Source organism: Fundulus heteroclitus, chromosome 17 (assembly GCF_011125445.2).
Source record: "Fundulus heteroclitus isolate FHET01 chromosome 17, MU-UCD_Fhet_4.1, whole genome shotgun sequence".
In the NCBI taxonomy this organism is placed as follows: domain Eukaryota; kingdom Metazoa; phylum Chordata; class Actinopteri; order Cyprinodontiformes; family Fundulidae; genus Fundulus; species Fundulus heteroclitus.
In genome coordinates, this window is record NC_046377.1 from 3,992,172 (window position 1) to 4,007,169 (window position 14,998).

Sequence of the window (14,998 nt, forward strand, 5' to 3'; positions counted from 1 at the left end):
GGTTAAGCGATAAAGCTGGGCTTGACTCACTGCACCCTAGCCCTGATGTTGTTGGCCAACCGCCATAAAACGCGAGGAAGAAGAAGAAGTGCATCCTGGCATTATCTGTTTCACGAAGGCCAAATCATGCTCAGGAGGTGCGACAATAGTCACGCCAAGTTTATTATGGAATTCATGATTATACTTAAGAAAGGAAACACAACACAAAAGAAGACGCATGACCATTTTCTCTGACAATCAGATTCTGTGACTCTAGAGGGCGCTGTTTCGTTGACCCTTTCCACAGGGATGACACATTTTCAGGAGACACCTTTGCAAAACAATGTTCACCTCATATCAGATTTTGATAGTGGCATTAATGATTAATACGAATATTGTTTGTGAAAAAAAAAATTAAACATATAATCTAAAAAAATGATAAGAAGGTAATGAAGGATACCTGACATGAAACAAAATGACCTATTCAAGATTAAAAAGATATCAAAAAATTGTCTTTACCTTAAGTCGCCGTCAGTAGTAGCAGTGTTATGAGTAGTTAATCCTTTTGGGATTGAGATACTGCGTATTGAGTCTGCACTTGAGGAGCACGTTTATTCTGGAGGAGTTAGCAAAGCAGCGCCCTTTATAGTCACAGAATCTGATAGGTTGTGGTAAATGGTGTAACTCCGGACTTCATTGACAACACCTTTTCTTCTTTATCATTTGTTACTTCAAGGCTGGACTATTGTAATTCTTTACTATCAGGAAGTCCACAAAATGCAGTTCAAAGTCTTCAGTTGATCCAAGATGCTGCAGAAAGAGTTCTGATGAAAATCAACAAGAGGGGTCTACTGGTGATTCCTAGAGTCTCTAAAAGTAGAATGGGATGAAGATCTTTTAGTTATCAGGCTCCTCTCCTACGGAACCAACTCCCAGTTTTGGTCCGTGAGGCAGACACCCTGTCTACTTTTAAGACTAATCTTAAAACATTCCTTTTTGACAAAGCTTATAGTTAGAGTGGCTCATGTTACCCTGAGCTACCTCTATAGTTATGCTGCTATAGGCTTAGGCTACTGGAGGATATCAGGGCCTATTTTTCTCACTCTACTGAGTTCTCCTACTGTTCTCCAATTTGTATAGCTTGTCGTCATTTCATCTTTTAACTTTTTGTTCTCTCTCTTTTTTTCTTCATAGTAGGTACACCTGGTCTGGCGTTCTGTTAGCTGTGACATCATCCAGAGAAGACAGATCACCCGCTACTACCATCTAACGTAGAACAGATTACTGGATCAATGTGTGCTTCTGTGCTCTTTTGTCTCTCTTGTTGTGTCTCTGCTCTGTCTTCTGTAACCCCCAGTCCGTCGAGGCACATAACCGTTCATACTGAGCCTGGTTCTGCTGGAGGTTTTCCTTCCCGTTAATGGGAAGTTTTTCTTTCCACTCTCACTTCATGCTTGCTCAGTATGAGGGATTGCAGCAAAGCCATGTACCATGCAGACGACTCTCCCTTTAGCTCTACGCTTCTTCAGGAGGAGTGAATGCTGCTTGTTAAGACTTGATGCAATCAATTGGGTTTCTTTAGATAGGACATTTTTTGACCAATCTGTATAATCTGATTGAATTTGATTTTGGAAAATGCCATGAGATGACATGTTTCATGAATTGGCGCTATATAAATAAAATTGAATTTATCAGCAATTTCTCTAATCCCCTCAACACCTGCAATATTCTATTAAAAGCCTTTCTGTCAAACTTAGAACTTAGTTTTCAAAAACACACTCGAACAGTAACGGCACCCACATGGATACTTATATTGTTAATAATGTTATAGGCTACCATCATTTTAAATAATAAAAGTACTTAACTGAATGCCAATATTAATCTGGTATTTTAATGTAGCCTGATTTAAAAAAAACAATAAAAAAATTAGAAAACGGAATCACTGGCAAAACTCATTGGTTTCTGATCAGCGTGACCGCTGACTGAACAGATAAGGTACGAGGATTAACTAAGCCTGGCTGTTAGCCTGGTCTGGTGCAGGCTAGCTGCACAGAATTAATCAACATGGTAACGTTTGTGCTACTGCTTTTTTGAAACAGAGTCCAAGCATAATTCAACCAGAATATCATGAAAATCCCATCTTAATCTACTATCTAGGTTTTGTGAAACAGCCCAGAATCAGCTTTGTTTGCTGATACTGTCTGCACAAACAATGAATTTGACTTTCGTTTCAAGCGCTAACAGTGTACAGAGATTAAGAATAAATGCCTCTTTGGGGCAAATAAAAGTAAAGATAAAACGAACACTTTAGGCCTTTGTACATGTGTGTGTGCCAGGGGCATAGCTCCTTTCCTACCCAGTTATTGGAACTGTAAGGAGCCAAAATCTATTATTAAGAGTTTTTGGATGGAGCCCCTGAATGGGACATATCCAGTGACATGAGGCAGCTTTACTGTAATGGCTTGTTTTAGAGATAGACAGACCACATTGTAGCTAAAAGTAGATTAGGATGTTGAGTTTGAAAATGTTCTTTTACAAGGTCGCTTTTAAAATGTTGAGCTTCTGCTCCTATAAACGGCTCTGCAAATTTTAATTTACACTTTCACAAACCCTAAAGCCTAAAAACAAACAAACAAACAAAAAAACAAACAAAAAAAAAAAACAAAAAAAAAGTCAACTTACCGGTAGTCTATTCCGCTTCTGGAGCGATCCTAAATCGATAAATTGGAGAAAGTGTAACGATGTCCGAGGTTACATGAACGCAGCCTACTAACGTGTCATGTGGTCCTGTTGTTGCCATGGATACACAGAAGCAACGGCTCCTAACAAAAAAAAAAAAAGAAGCAGAAGACGTTAGGAGTGGTGGGTGAGAAATTGTTTCCTATACTTTTTGGGGGACTGCCTTGCGTAAATCCTCAACTTTAACAACTTTAACTGCTAGTTATGTAAGGGATAATGGCCGACGAGCTGTCCATTATCAGAAATTAATGGATGACGTGGAGGCGTGAACCGTCCAACGCGAACCGTCCATTAATTTCTTATATTATGGTCACTTACGAATAAAATAGAAAAATATGTAAAATCAGTTGTTAATACTTGCTTGTTTTTCCACTGTTAAAATCGTACACTTTTCACAGGAACCGGTTGAGAGAAACGTTTTTATAGATGTCCTAGGACACTTTTTAAGGGACACCCTGCAGCCAATCAGAATCGAGTATTCATCCGGACGACGGTTTAATGACTTTCATTTTTATTAAACATTGAACATTTGTACAAAACCGTATGGCATATAATTAACAGGAAAAATAGCATTGTGTACATGTTTGAGGCACACAAAAAGGGGAAATAATAATAAAATACTAACCATAAAATATATATAAATACTGGTGTAAACATAAAAAAGAGGGGCCCTAATTCTCATCAAATAACTTCTGTTCTTTATAACAGTCCCTGAGCTGTATTCCATGTTTGCTTGTCATCAGTTTAAGGCTCTCAGGTGGTTGTCTATTAGGTAACATTTAAAGGCTGATATGTTTTTGTCAACTTAGTTTCTAGCTGTGAAACATCTGCCGCTAACACGCAGTTTAAACCCACGCTTAATGTTTTAGAGAAAGATGGCGACGTCCGCCGTGGAGGAAGTTGCAGCTGTCACAGTGGAGGAAGATCTCAGGAACCTTCATCTTTCAGAGGAGATCCTGTGAGCATCCACAACTCAGACAGTAATGACTCTCGGACGTCATCGCAGCTGTCAGAGTCGAAATAATGAACACAAGTTTCAGTGTTTGAGTTTTATCTGAAATGGATATAGATGCACCTCACATAGATGGTATATCACAAAGAGAAATTACACCTAAAAAAGTACAGAAATGCTGACTTGCAGCCATTAAATACAATGCCTCAAAATAGGAGGAATTCTAAATGAAAGCATATTTCCTGCCACAGCTTCTTTGCCGCTTCTTAGTGTTATTTTTTATGGATTTATTTAAATTCCTCAAAGATAGCCCGACATCAGTAAGAGTGAAACACAAGGAGAATTTGAGTCTTCTCAGCAACCAGCAGACCTTTAAGGTTCCTTTATCTGAAGCCAGTAAGATTAGAAATGCTGCCCCCCCCCCATCCTTCTGCAGGCCTGAATCGTACAGGATCAACTCTGCAAAGGAGAAGCAGCTGGTGGAAATCGCGGATAACTTCCAGCGTCAGTATCTGCTCCTGTATCCCGACCGAAAACCTCTGCTGCTCTGCCCCGTCAACGAATGCGGAGTCAGGGTACTGACCTCTTCCTGCAGTTAGATCTCTCCTTTAAACCCGCACGATCCCGGCGCTGTGGCTGATTTCTGTGTGCTCTGTTTCATGCAGAAGTTTGTGTCCACCACTCTTCGGCCCACACATCCAGGCCTCTGTGAGCTTCATAGCTGGAAAGACTGTTCCTCGTTTGTGGCCGACTTCCTGGCCCTGCAGCCTCTGGAGCCGCCTACAGAGGTGGTGAGTAAGGAAGCAGCACCCAAAAGGGATTTTCTCCACAGAGTCATTCTGATGGATCATTGATGCCAGATAAAACCGTCGTGCACATCACAGATTTGTTTCCTTGTGGCAGAAAGAAGGATAACCTCTCTTGTCCTAACTCAAAACCTGAAAAAATGAACTCTTGCCGTGTGCCTGTCCAAATTCTCAGTTAACTGTACCATGGCAACAGCAAACGGGGTTAAATCAAAGGCGATGGGACTTTCGCTTAGTATTTTTCTGAAAAAGATTTCAACACCTATGCAGGAGTTCTGGCGGAATACGATTAAAAATTAGGCAAAACATCTACAAACAGAAACCTTATTTATAAACTGGTTTAAAATCACCTTAAATACTTTAAGAGAGCCCACGTCCTTTCCAGTCTGAGGGAGCTGCAAACTGGAAAGATTGTTTTTTTACCATAACCATTCAAACGCAGAGAATTACCTCCTGAATATTTTCTATTAACAAGGGAGAGAAGTTAGGGCAGGAGTAAATAGAAGATGGCGTCGTAAATTCAATTATACCAGTGGCAGAGTCTGTGCGTGTATAAGGAAATATATCCAACATGGGAATTCAGAAGACAGTGATGAATAAGAGCTCTTAGACCAGAGATAAAACTTAATGCTCCATGATACGCAGAATCTAGCCTCAAAAGACAAACAAGAACAAATTCTTAAATTAAAACCCATTTCAGCTTTATTTTTTTACCAACCGTTGAATGTGGGGAGCAAAACCCAGAGAATCGTCAATAATGAAACCTAAATATTTATATTGAGATGCTACTTCGATCGGAGAGCCTTGAAAAGTAATTACGGGCGGCAACAATTGTAAATAGGACACGATCTTTGACTTGGAAAACAACATTACTTTAGATTTACGAGCATTTAAAAATCATTCAAAACACACTGAACCATGCCGAAAGCTGCTTGAAGCTTTTAAAAAGCACGTCTTGCTGTGTTGACAGCACAATGCAAAACAGCATCGTTAGCATAAAAATGAATATTGGCACATGGCACATTTTTATCTAAACAGTTAGTATAGATTAAAAAGAAGGGGACCTAGGACTCAACCTTGGGGAACACCCTTTAGATACTGGAAGATAAGAGAGACCACACAGGTAGTTCTCAAACCATTTAACTAAATCCTTAGAGAGAACAATTTCAAGGAGCCTTTTAATCATGATTTCAAATGAAAAAATCCTGATGTGGCACAATGATATGCAGTCATACCAGAGGTTTATAGATCATGGACATGAGGTTTAGACCTTTAATGATTTAAGTAGACTCCTTTTACTATGCGACACTGTGTCTCTGATCTTTGTGATGTCGACCTCCTGTTGCAGCCCAGCCAGCTGTTCTCTCCCACATCTGTGCTGCGCAGTCAGAAGGCCACCTGCTTTGAATCCTCCACCCTGCTCTGCAGCCTGCTGCTCGGCCTCGACTATGACGCCTACTGCGTCAGCGGCTACGCCTCCAGGGAGATCTGTCTGCTGGACCAGAGTCTGCAGCAGTGCCCCCTGCTGGAGCCGCAGGCTAAGGTAGGTGTGGTGATGGCTTCTTGTTTACGCTCGCACACGCTGTAATCTCACAGATCCCAATGTGTTTGTGTGGTTTTATTTTGTGACTGTAGAGTGTTGAAAGCCAAACCTCTAAGCAGGAGAAGAAGTACGGGGTGAGATGTCAGAAGGAGCTCAGGAGTCTCTTTCTGCTAGAGCAAGAGAGGAAACAACAGGAGGCCAAGGCTGCTTTGCTTCAGGAGGAGGAGCTACAAGAGGTGAAATGATCAAAATCAGCAGCAGCATGGTCCAAACCTCAGATCTACACATCAAAGCCATCTGCCTCAAATGCTCAGAGCAAACGGTTACCATGTTAACAAATAGCCTGATTATACAAAATTCATCTTCAGTGAGATGGGAAATCAGACAGTCACATTAGTGGTTAATGGTCTGCATCAATGAAGGACAGATGTTTAGGTTTAATAGGGTTTCATTAACTCGTAATTGTTCTAACATCTAAATGGTAGAAAACCTGTGAAAGACCAGATGGATGCGATGAAAGCCAGAATGTTCCTCAAGGATTTCCCGGTTCTACGGAAGATCCAGATGTTCCTCCTCCACCAGCAGTAGAACACACCCAAAGTCATTCCTGCAACCGGACTGGATTCATTTTGTTTCAGTCCTGATTTAAAGTAGCCTCAGGTCCTGCTCAAGAGTTTAGAGCTGTATAGAAGATTTAAAAATCTATCTGCTTTCTGTTCCACCCAGACCTGGAAAAGAATTGGTTGACCTAGACCAGCAATCCTGAAACTCTGGACTTTGCCTTGATCAGAAGGCAGGGGCGAGATAATCCAAAGGGAACGTGAGGTGCAAGAAAATGTAGACAGAATCACTAAATTGTGTGTGTAGGCGTGTGATAACATGCATGGATGGATGGATGTATAGCTGCCAAAGATCATCGCTGCTTCAGAGAACAGCTGTGTGAAAGACCAGCGGTAGCGCAGAAGCGCTGTAACAGCACGCATCAATACCGATGCAGTTCAAAGCAAAGCGCTTTAGTTATGGAGGCAGGAAAGCATCACTTTCAACACAAACAAACAAAAAAACACGTGTTGAGCTATATTACCAACAAGTCATATCAAAACAGAGAGGAGAGGAGTTGATTAGCAGCCAGTTGTGTGGATGCTGAACGTTTTTGCTTTTACGAGCAGGTTAACAGCCGGCGTGTTGCTGACCCCCTGCGAGGCCTTCGGGTTCACTGCTGGGTTCTGGTTCTGTCGGGGAAACGGCACATCCAGGAGAACTTCTTCATCGACCCCCTCACAGGGAGCAGCTTTCCAACAAACGACGACAACTTCCAGGGCATTGAGAGTGTGTGGAACTGCTTTAACTGCTACGTCAACAAGCAGGAGTGCAGCAGCGGCTGCAGGGTGGGTCCACAGCAGCGGGGCAGCGGGTGGAATCAGAACCGATAAGGTAATGGTGCACTGAGCAGACTTCCTGTGCTGTGAGCAGGACGTCCTCTTTGACCTGGAGGATCCCAGGCTGTGGGAGCCGGTCTTTCACGACGCCATCAGCCAGCAGCAGCTGAGCCGTGCTGTCCAGACTAAACGAGAGGACCAGATCCTCGGCAGAATCACTAAACTGACGGTAATCCCTCCATCCCTCCCTCCATCCGTCCATCCTTACATCCATCAATCCATCGTCCATCTGGCCGTATGTCTGTCCATCCTTCAGTCCTTTTATCCATCCATTCATCCATTCATCCTTCCTTCTGTCCATCCACTCATGCATCCATCCATCCATCCATCCATCCATCTTTTTGTCCATCCATCCGTCCGTCCGTTCTTACATCCATCAGTCCATCCATGCATGCATGCATCTATCCATCCATTGTCCCTATGTCTGTCCATCCTTCAGTCTTTTTGTCCATCCATCCATCCATCCATTCATCCTTCCTTCCTTCCGTCCATTCACTTATGCATCTGTCCATCCATCCATTCACTCATGCATCTGTCCATCCATCCATTCATCCTTCCATCCATCTTTTTGTCCATCCATCCGTCCATCATTTCTTACATCCATCAGTCCATCCATGCATGCATGCATCTATCCATCCATTGTCCGTATGTCTGTCCATCCTTCAGTCTTTTTGTCCATCCATCCATCCAGTCATCCTTCCATCTGTCTTTTTGTCCATCCATTCATCTGTCCTTTCGTCCATCCACTTATCCATCTGTCTTTCCGGCATCCATCCATTCATCTTACCAACCATCCTTCCCTCCATCCATCCATCCTTCCATCCTACACACCATCCTTCCCTCCATCCATCCATCTATCCATCCATCCCTCCATCCATTCATGCTTCTGTCCATCCATCTAATCATCCTTTCATCTGTCCTTTCGTCCATCCACTCATCTATCTGTCTTTCTGGCTTCCATCCATCCTACCAACCATCCATCCATCCCATCCATCCATCCCTCCTACCAACCATCCTTACATCCATCCATTCATGCATCTGTCCATCTATCTAATGATCCTTCCATCTGTCCTTTCATCCATCCACTCATCCATCTGTCTTTCCAGCATCCATCCATCCATTCATCCATCCATCCATCCATCTGTCCATCTATCTAATCATCCTTCCATCTGTCCTTTCGTCCATCCACTCATCCATCTGTCTTTCCGGCATCCATCCATCCATCCCATCCATCCATCCTACCAACCATCCTTCCCTCCATCCATGCATCCATCCATTAATTGTGAAGTTTTGTTTTGAAGGAAATCTTTCCTACAAAGTTTCGCCTTCTGAGACCGTGGGTCAGTAGAATCGAAGTCTCAAAGGAAGGTAAACACCCGGCAGGTCTGTTTATCTTCATCCATAAGAAGTCCTGTCAAAGCTCCAGCATCTGTACTTCTGCTGTTACTCAGACCTGCAGACGAGGTTCCCTGGAGGAAAGAAGGCGACCCACTACATAAAAGCAAAGCTGGAGAGGTTTTCACCTGCTGTGACCAGAGATGGACTCGTCTCCAGACTAACCACGTACAAAGACCTGGACTGTGAGAGTCAAAGAGAAATGTTTTAAAGTCTAAACAGCTTCTTCTCTCTGCCAGCGTCTCTCATCCTGTGGTTGTAAACCTTAAAGGCACAGAGGTCACTGCGGTCAAAGAGTGGTACCAAAACAGAAGTGACAACCTGGAGGAGAGACACTTCAACAAGCTTGAGAACTCCACTACTGAGCACTTCAAACCCAGAAGAGCTTTTGGCCTTTTATGTAAGCCAGAGATAATATTGAGTGTGATCAGAATCAGCGGGCACTAACAACACTAAGGCTGCCACAGGGGGTCCTCATTTTTTTCTCCTGACTGTATATAACGGGGCCGTTTCTTCTCTGATCAGTTCACAAGTGGAAAGCTGTGACTTCTGGGACAGAGCGAGAGATGAGGTTCGACCGTCCAGAACTAGACGGTCTGGAGCAGAGGGTGGTGTCGCCACAAGCAATGGAGGAATCCTTCAAGGACCGAGACGACTTCCTCTATTTCAGACACGTCACCTTCGGTCAGGGTGTGTCCTCAAAACCTTGTCCTCTGAAGACCGGTCTGGAGAACCTAAACGTGCTGGTGAGACGCAAAAGAACTTGAACTCGGACTGTCTTTTTAAGTTGTTGTGTAATACTGGAGTTAACCGCCACACACATTTCCATCGTCTAACATCCCGGCTGGTGTTTATCCGCGGGTTTCAGAAAGTGGTGGAGCGTTTCGACAGGAACGCATCCAAACCGGCCAACGAAGACGTGGCCAAGCGGGTGTTTCTGGTCCCGGAGATGCAGATCGACTTGACCTATCATCTGATGGATCACCGCAATATTCCTTCGACTAGAAGCATCACAAAACCAAAAGAAGGCCAGCCGTTCACAAACGACATGTTCTCCGAATTTCAGGTACAGCCTGTGGCAGAACCCACAGCTACAATTGCTTCTAAAATGTCTTGAAGGAAAAAAGAAAGTAGGACATTTACTGTAAAAAATAACCCAAATCGGTCTCATTTGTCACCTGCGCTTGAAGGTTTCTACCCTTTCCTCAGGGCTAAACTCCTCCAGCTCCTCCACGTTGGCTGATTTTCACTTGTCAGCATCCCTCAGAGGATGCAGCCACCACAATGTTTCACTGTGGGGGATGATGTTCTTAGGGGGATGGGATGTGTTTTGGTTTGGTGGCTAAAAAATTCAGTTTGTGTGTTCTTTTGTTGGTGGATCTGTGTGTGTGTGTGTGTGTGTGTGTGTGTGTGTGTGTGTTTAGGTGGATCGGTCTCAGAAGCCTCTCGGGCCCCTGTCGGGCTACAGGTTGGCGGAGGAGCTAAAAGACGAAGAAGAGAGCGTGGCTGTCCAAATCAAAGCGTCTCTGAAGGAGGTAAAAACGCCTTTTCAGCTGGAACAAGATACCAGAGTCAGATCAGATTAAACGTTCTCCTTGTTCACAGGTCAGAGCCAAATAGCTTAACAGACTAAAACGCGTGAAAATGGTCCGATACCGGACTGAAGCAAAGAAAGTCAAAAAAAGATTTAGACCACCTTTAATGATGACAAAAAATAAAAAGAAATCTATATACTCAGTTCAGATCCTGAATTACTTACCTTCATTGAGCCACTCCTGTAGTTTCTGGCTCTGCCCGAGCCTCCTCCGTTTTCTGCATCCTGTTCTGTCACCAGAATCCTCACCTCTGCCTGCCCCAAACTCACATTTATGGATCTTTTGGAAACGTGTGGTCCTACCACTGAGCTGTATAATACACTGGAGTGCTGATTTTGCCGAAAAACTGAAGCCACTGGCCGCCATCTTGCTACTCCCTACTCTCACAGAATCCCACAGGATTTGGTTGCAACAACAAGCAGTTTTCTGGCTGAGTGAAAACGTTTCACAGGTAATTCTACAGTCAGTGGATGTACTAACACTATCAACTTCTAGGAAATTAGGTGCTGAAATATTTTCCATGTTATTCATATTAAATATACATATATGTATATATAAGTATGTGTATATGTATATATGTATATATATGTATACACATATGTAAATATATGTTGTTGTACATTGTTATTTATATATTTATAAATGTTAAACATATATATTTAAATGAATAAAATGCAAAATATTTCAGCACATGACTTTCTCAGTACTTCATATTTTTAGAACATAACATAAAACTATATGGCATTTGACATTTTAAAAGTTTTAAGCCCCCCCTGAACATGAGAAAATCCTCGTTATTTGCTGCTGTAGCGCACATATTCCCTAGTTACTGGGGGGAAATAGGGAGTACCAATATGGCGGCTGGTGGCTTCAAAGCGACTCGTTCAAACAGACGGTGATTAGCACTCCAGTGTATTATATAGCTCAGTGGGTCCTACAGAACCCACTTCCTGGTTCTCTGAGCCGTGTGGGAGTTTGCTTCGTTCATCCACTGGCATTTTCTTGTCTCTTAACTACCTGATTTTCTTTGACAGATACATGTTTCAAAAAGTTCATGTTTCGACTGTCAAAAACATTTGAAGTAATGCAGAGATAGCTAATTTGTAAACGGTGCACACAATAGATGATGATGTAGGTAGTTGAAATGAAAAGTGGCAGAATATAGCATCATATTGACCACTAGATGGCAGCAAATTCAAAATGATTGGTATTTGCAGAAGACAGACGGACTGAGCTGTCCAGGCTGGGTCCAGATCCTCTGGTTAGATTTTTTTTTTTTTTTTTTAATAGTGTCCTGTCTGGCAATGTGGCAATAAGAATTGTTGTCGTAATACCAAAAAAAGCCCAACAGATTGCTAGATTTGAAAGAGGAATGCAGGTTGTCCGTTACGCCGCCTAAAATATAACAACCGCATTGGATTTAATGGATTTAGCAGATTTGATCAAACCTAGATTATTTAGGTTTTGTGGTTTTTACACATTGCGTTTTTAATAAACCGTATTTCTCATATACTTATCCTATTTTTAGTTTTTGTTCTTGCGTCCTGCTCTGATGTAATTTGCGAAGCATGGAGCTCTGTTGTATTTAACTGAATGGTTGTGATCTTTGCGTGAACGTATGAATGTTGAGAACTAGTGCAAGACTAATCTACCTACGCGAATCAATAAAGTCACCTTGAACGAACGATGAAGCTCACTTTGGAGAATTTTTTTTATTTAGTCTGACGTGAACATCTCCCCCCCCATGTGTGAGCAGGTGGAGAAAATCCTGGACTGCCGAGAGGAGGAGGAGAAAGATCTGAGGGTTTTCTCATCATTGCTGGAGCAGGTTCTGGCCGTCAAGCAGAAATGGGTGGAGGTGAGAGGGACAAGAGAAGCAGAGCCCCCTGCAGATACCGTCCTGTTTATGGTGCAATGAGTGATTCACGTCTCTGCTGCTGGTGCAGGCGTGCATGTTAAAGGAGGACCACCTCATGCTCCGCCAGAAGGAGATGGAAGTCCTGGTTCCGCTGCAGAAACTAGTTGGATGCAATGACGCTTTAAGTGCGGAGGAGGCCAATTCCTACTGCATGAACTTCTTAGATAAATATAAAGAAAAACTGGACGAGCATACCAGCTTCCTGGAGCAAAACCTGGAAACGGTACATCAGAGGTCCACCTACAGTATGGCTGCTGGCAGTTTTACACACACTCAGCACTTTTAGTCTGAGATCACAGACCACCCTGCAGTCAAAAACAGGACATTATTATAAGCATGTTTATCATTGCAACATACAGTCCAGTGAAATGTGGCCCTTTATATTTAACCCATTCCTCAGGGAGCTTTTTGGGGTCTGGTTCAGGGACCCCAGTGGTAGCCAGTGGTACTCAAACTGGGGAACTTGCATCCTTTCCAGGACACAAGCATCCTGCTTCAAAAGCCACTAGGCCACCGCTCCCTTTAATCTGAACCAGGGCTGGAAACAAGTCATTTATTGGAAGTATTTTATTGGTTCTTCAATTACAAGAAACCAATAATTCAAAGGGATCAGTGTGAGAGAGGGACATTTCTGCAGTTAGTTCAAGCATCCACAACGAGTGAAGTGTTTTTGGGAAGACCTACAGATTCTCGGTGGACTAACACTCCTCCATTAATGTTCAGCTCCAGATGGACCAGGAGGATGAGTCGAAGGACCACCACCACCACCACCCCGCCATGAGCAACGAGGAGGCGGAGCTTTGGTGCCACCTGTGCTGGGATAAAAAGATCCAAATCTCCGCTGCCCAGAGACGCCTCGAAAAGTAAACACGCACACACACACACACACACACACACACACACACACACACACACACACACACACACCACTCATCAGCTGGAGTTGGACCGGACCATTTTCTGTCTGGACAAATGTAAAAAAAAAGTTATTTCTTTTCTGGGACATCAAAAACATAGAAGGCCTAATTGATGACAAACAGGTTATATGTTTTTTTTTTGTTTGGTTCGCAACATCACAGCCTGAGGTTTTTGTCCAACTCATGATCAGTTCTGTTTTTTTTTTTTTAATATATATCAGAACCATCTGATAAATGCAGAATGTTCATTCAAAAACATTCACAGCGTCCTGTTCGGATTCTAAACTAAACGTCGACACTATAGTTGTCTTCTTCGTTTCTGGCAAATTAAATAAAAGTATCGCAGGTCAGGGTCTGTGAGGAGAAGAAAAGAAGAATAAGTAGAAAATGTTGGATGATTCAGTCCTAGATTTAATTATAAAAAAAAATGTCAAGGTGCCAAAAAGCACTGAGATGAAAACAATTGTACAAGACTGTTTAATCGAAGGCCAAAAAGGAAATAATAAAAGCAAAGTAAATTTTTTTGTACTCAAATAGAAAAAAAAGAAGTAAATAAACCGGCTGAAATGTTTAAAAAATGTAATATTAGCAGGAACCGTGCATCAGGGTCTTCAGACAGAGAGAAGAAATTGTCAGAGGTGAAATGAAAAGGTTTTGGAACATTGTGCCAGAAGCTGTCAGTCCGACTCAAGCCCTTTTTATCTTTTAATCTTAATTCAGAAACTGAAGCTGAGCCTGAAATTAATGAAACAAGTCTAACTGTAGACACCAAACCTGCTCCACCTCCTGCTGTAACAGTGGCTGTCTCCTCTCTCTCTCTCTGTGTAACAGGCACAACAAACAGATGAAGGACAGATGCAGGACCTTCCTGCTGAATCTGCAGCAGAACCCTCTGTTCGCGGTTCACTTTGTCGAGTGAGCTCAACACCAGCTGTTCACAGAGCTACCTACCGGGAGCCCTTCCACCGGACGAGACGACTGTCATCATGTAATGAGACACGACAACTCACAGGCTAAACTCTGTACCGATCGCTTCAGTCCAATAAACAGTTCTTGAAGTGTGACGTTTATTGAGACTCATGTTTCTCCAGTTGTGCCTGCAACATTAACAACATACAGCTTGTATCGAGTCTGCAGGATTCACTCCTCCTGAAAAAGCATGTAGCCACAGTGGACGGTCACCTGCATTGTGTCTTCGACTTTGTTTCAATCCTTCATACTGAGAATTAATTTAGCGCGGGTGGAGAGGAAAAGTCCCCTTTAATAGGAAGAAACCTCCAGCAGAACCTCGGGGTGGACGGCCATCTGGCGATAGGAATGAGAAGAAATCTGATCTGACCGACCTTTTAATGTGTTTAGGTACTTTAGTTCAGTGAAAATCAAAGCATTTATTCCTAAAGACTAAGCAGCTAAATTGAACAACCTTTATGGCCCCAATTTTAGCTCTTTAATATGGATCCAAGGACCAGATATTTTTCACACCATGATACAAATCCAGTTAGAAGCTCAAAGAAGGCTGTTTTCTATCATAGCCAGAGATTTTACCCTCTGCTCTCTGTTCCTCACAATGCTGCTGATGCTCATAAAGGATTCCTTCTTTGCCTGAAAAGTACTATAAAACCCTTTGATCGATACTAAATATCATGTCTGACCCAAGTTAAAAGCACAAGCCTACTGAAATGGTAGATGGCTTGTACTTGTATTGCGCCTCATCA

The 14,998-nt window shown here is 42.8% G+C and overlaps 1 protein-coding gene across 3 annotated transcripts; it reads left to right on the forward strand.

Annotated features, from left to right (window-relative positions):
- Positions 1 to 118: 118 nt before the first annotated feature.
- On the forward strand, positions 119 to 14,353 carry ccdc135 (coiled-coil domain containing 135). Of its 3 annotated transcripts, none has more exons than XM_021323838.2 (18): positions 119 to 137; positions 3,588 to 3,676; positions 4,107 to 4,245; positions 4,336 to 4,461; positions 5,825 to 6,019; positions 6,112 to 6,255; positions 7,189 to 7,407; positions 7,493 to 7,627; positions 8,760 to 8,826; positions 8,910 to 9,038; positions 9,125 to 9,253; positions 9,379 to 9,599; positions 9,722 to 9,919; positions 10,278 to 10,388; positions 12,205 to 12,306; positions 12,395 to 12,589; positions 13,090 to 13,229; positions 14,115 to 14,353. In XM_021323838.2, exons 2-18 carry the CDS (start codon positions 3,594 to 3,596, stop codon positions 14,200 to 14,202), a joined length of 2,421 nt encoding a protein of 806 aa, XP_021179513.2. In that variant the 5' UTR covers positions 119 to 137; positions 3,588 to 3,593; the 3' UTR covers positions 14,203 to 14,353. The 3 variants fall into 3 exon arrangements, with proteins under 3 accessions (XP_021179513.2, XP_021179511.2, XP_012732541.2); XM_021323836.2 differs by lacking the exon at positions 119 to 137 and adding an exon at positions 2,780 to 2,841; XM_012877087.3 differs by lacking the exon at positions 119 to 137 and adding an exon at positions 2,808 to 2,845.
- Positions 14,354 to 14,998: the final 645 nt, after the last annotated feature.

What these genes read in the sequence shown, in the direction of transcription:
- ccdc135 (XM_021323838.2), top strand. Translation starts at nt 3,594, where the DNA reads ATGGCGACGTCCGCCGTGGAGGAAGTTGCAGCTGTCACAGTGGAGGAA. An exon ending in CATCTTTCAGAGGAGATCCT is followed by an intron (nt 3,677 to 4,106) that starts GTGAGCATCCAC and finishes ATCCTTCTGCAG; the next exon opens with GCCTGAATCGTACAGGATCA. An exon ending in TCAAAGCGTCTCTGAAGGAG is followed by an intron (nt 10,389 to 12,204) that starts GTAAAAACGCCT and finishes ATGTGTGAGCAG; the next exon opens with GTGGAGAAAATCCTGGACTG.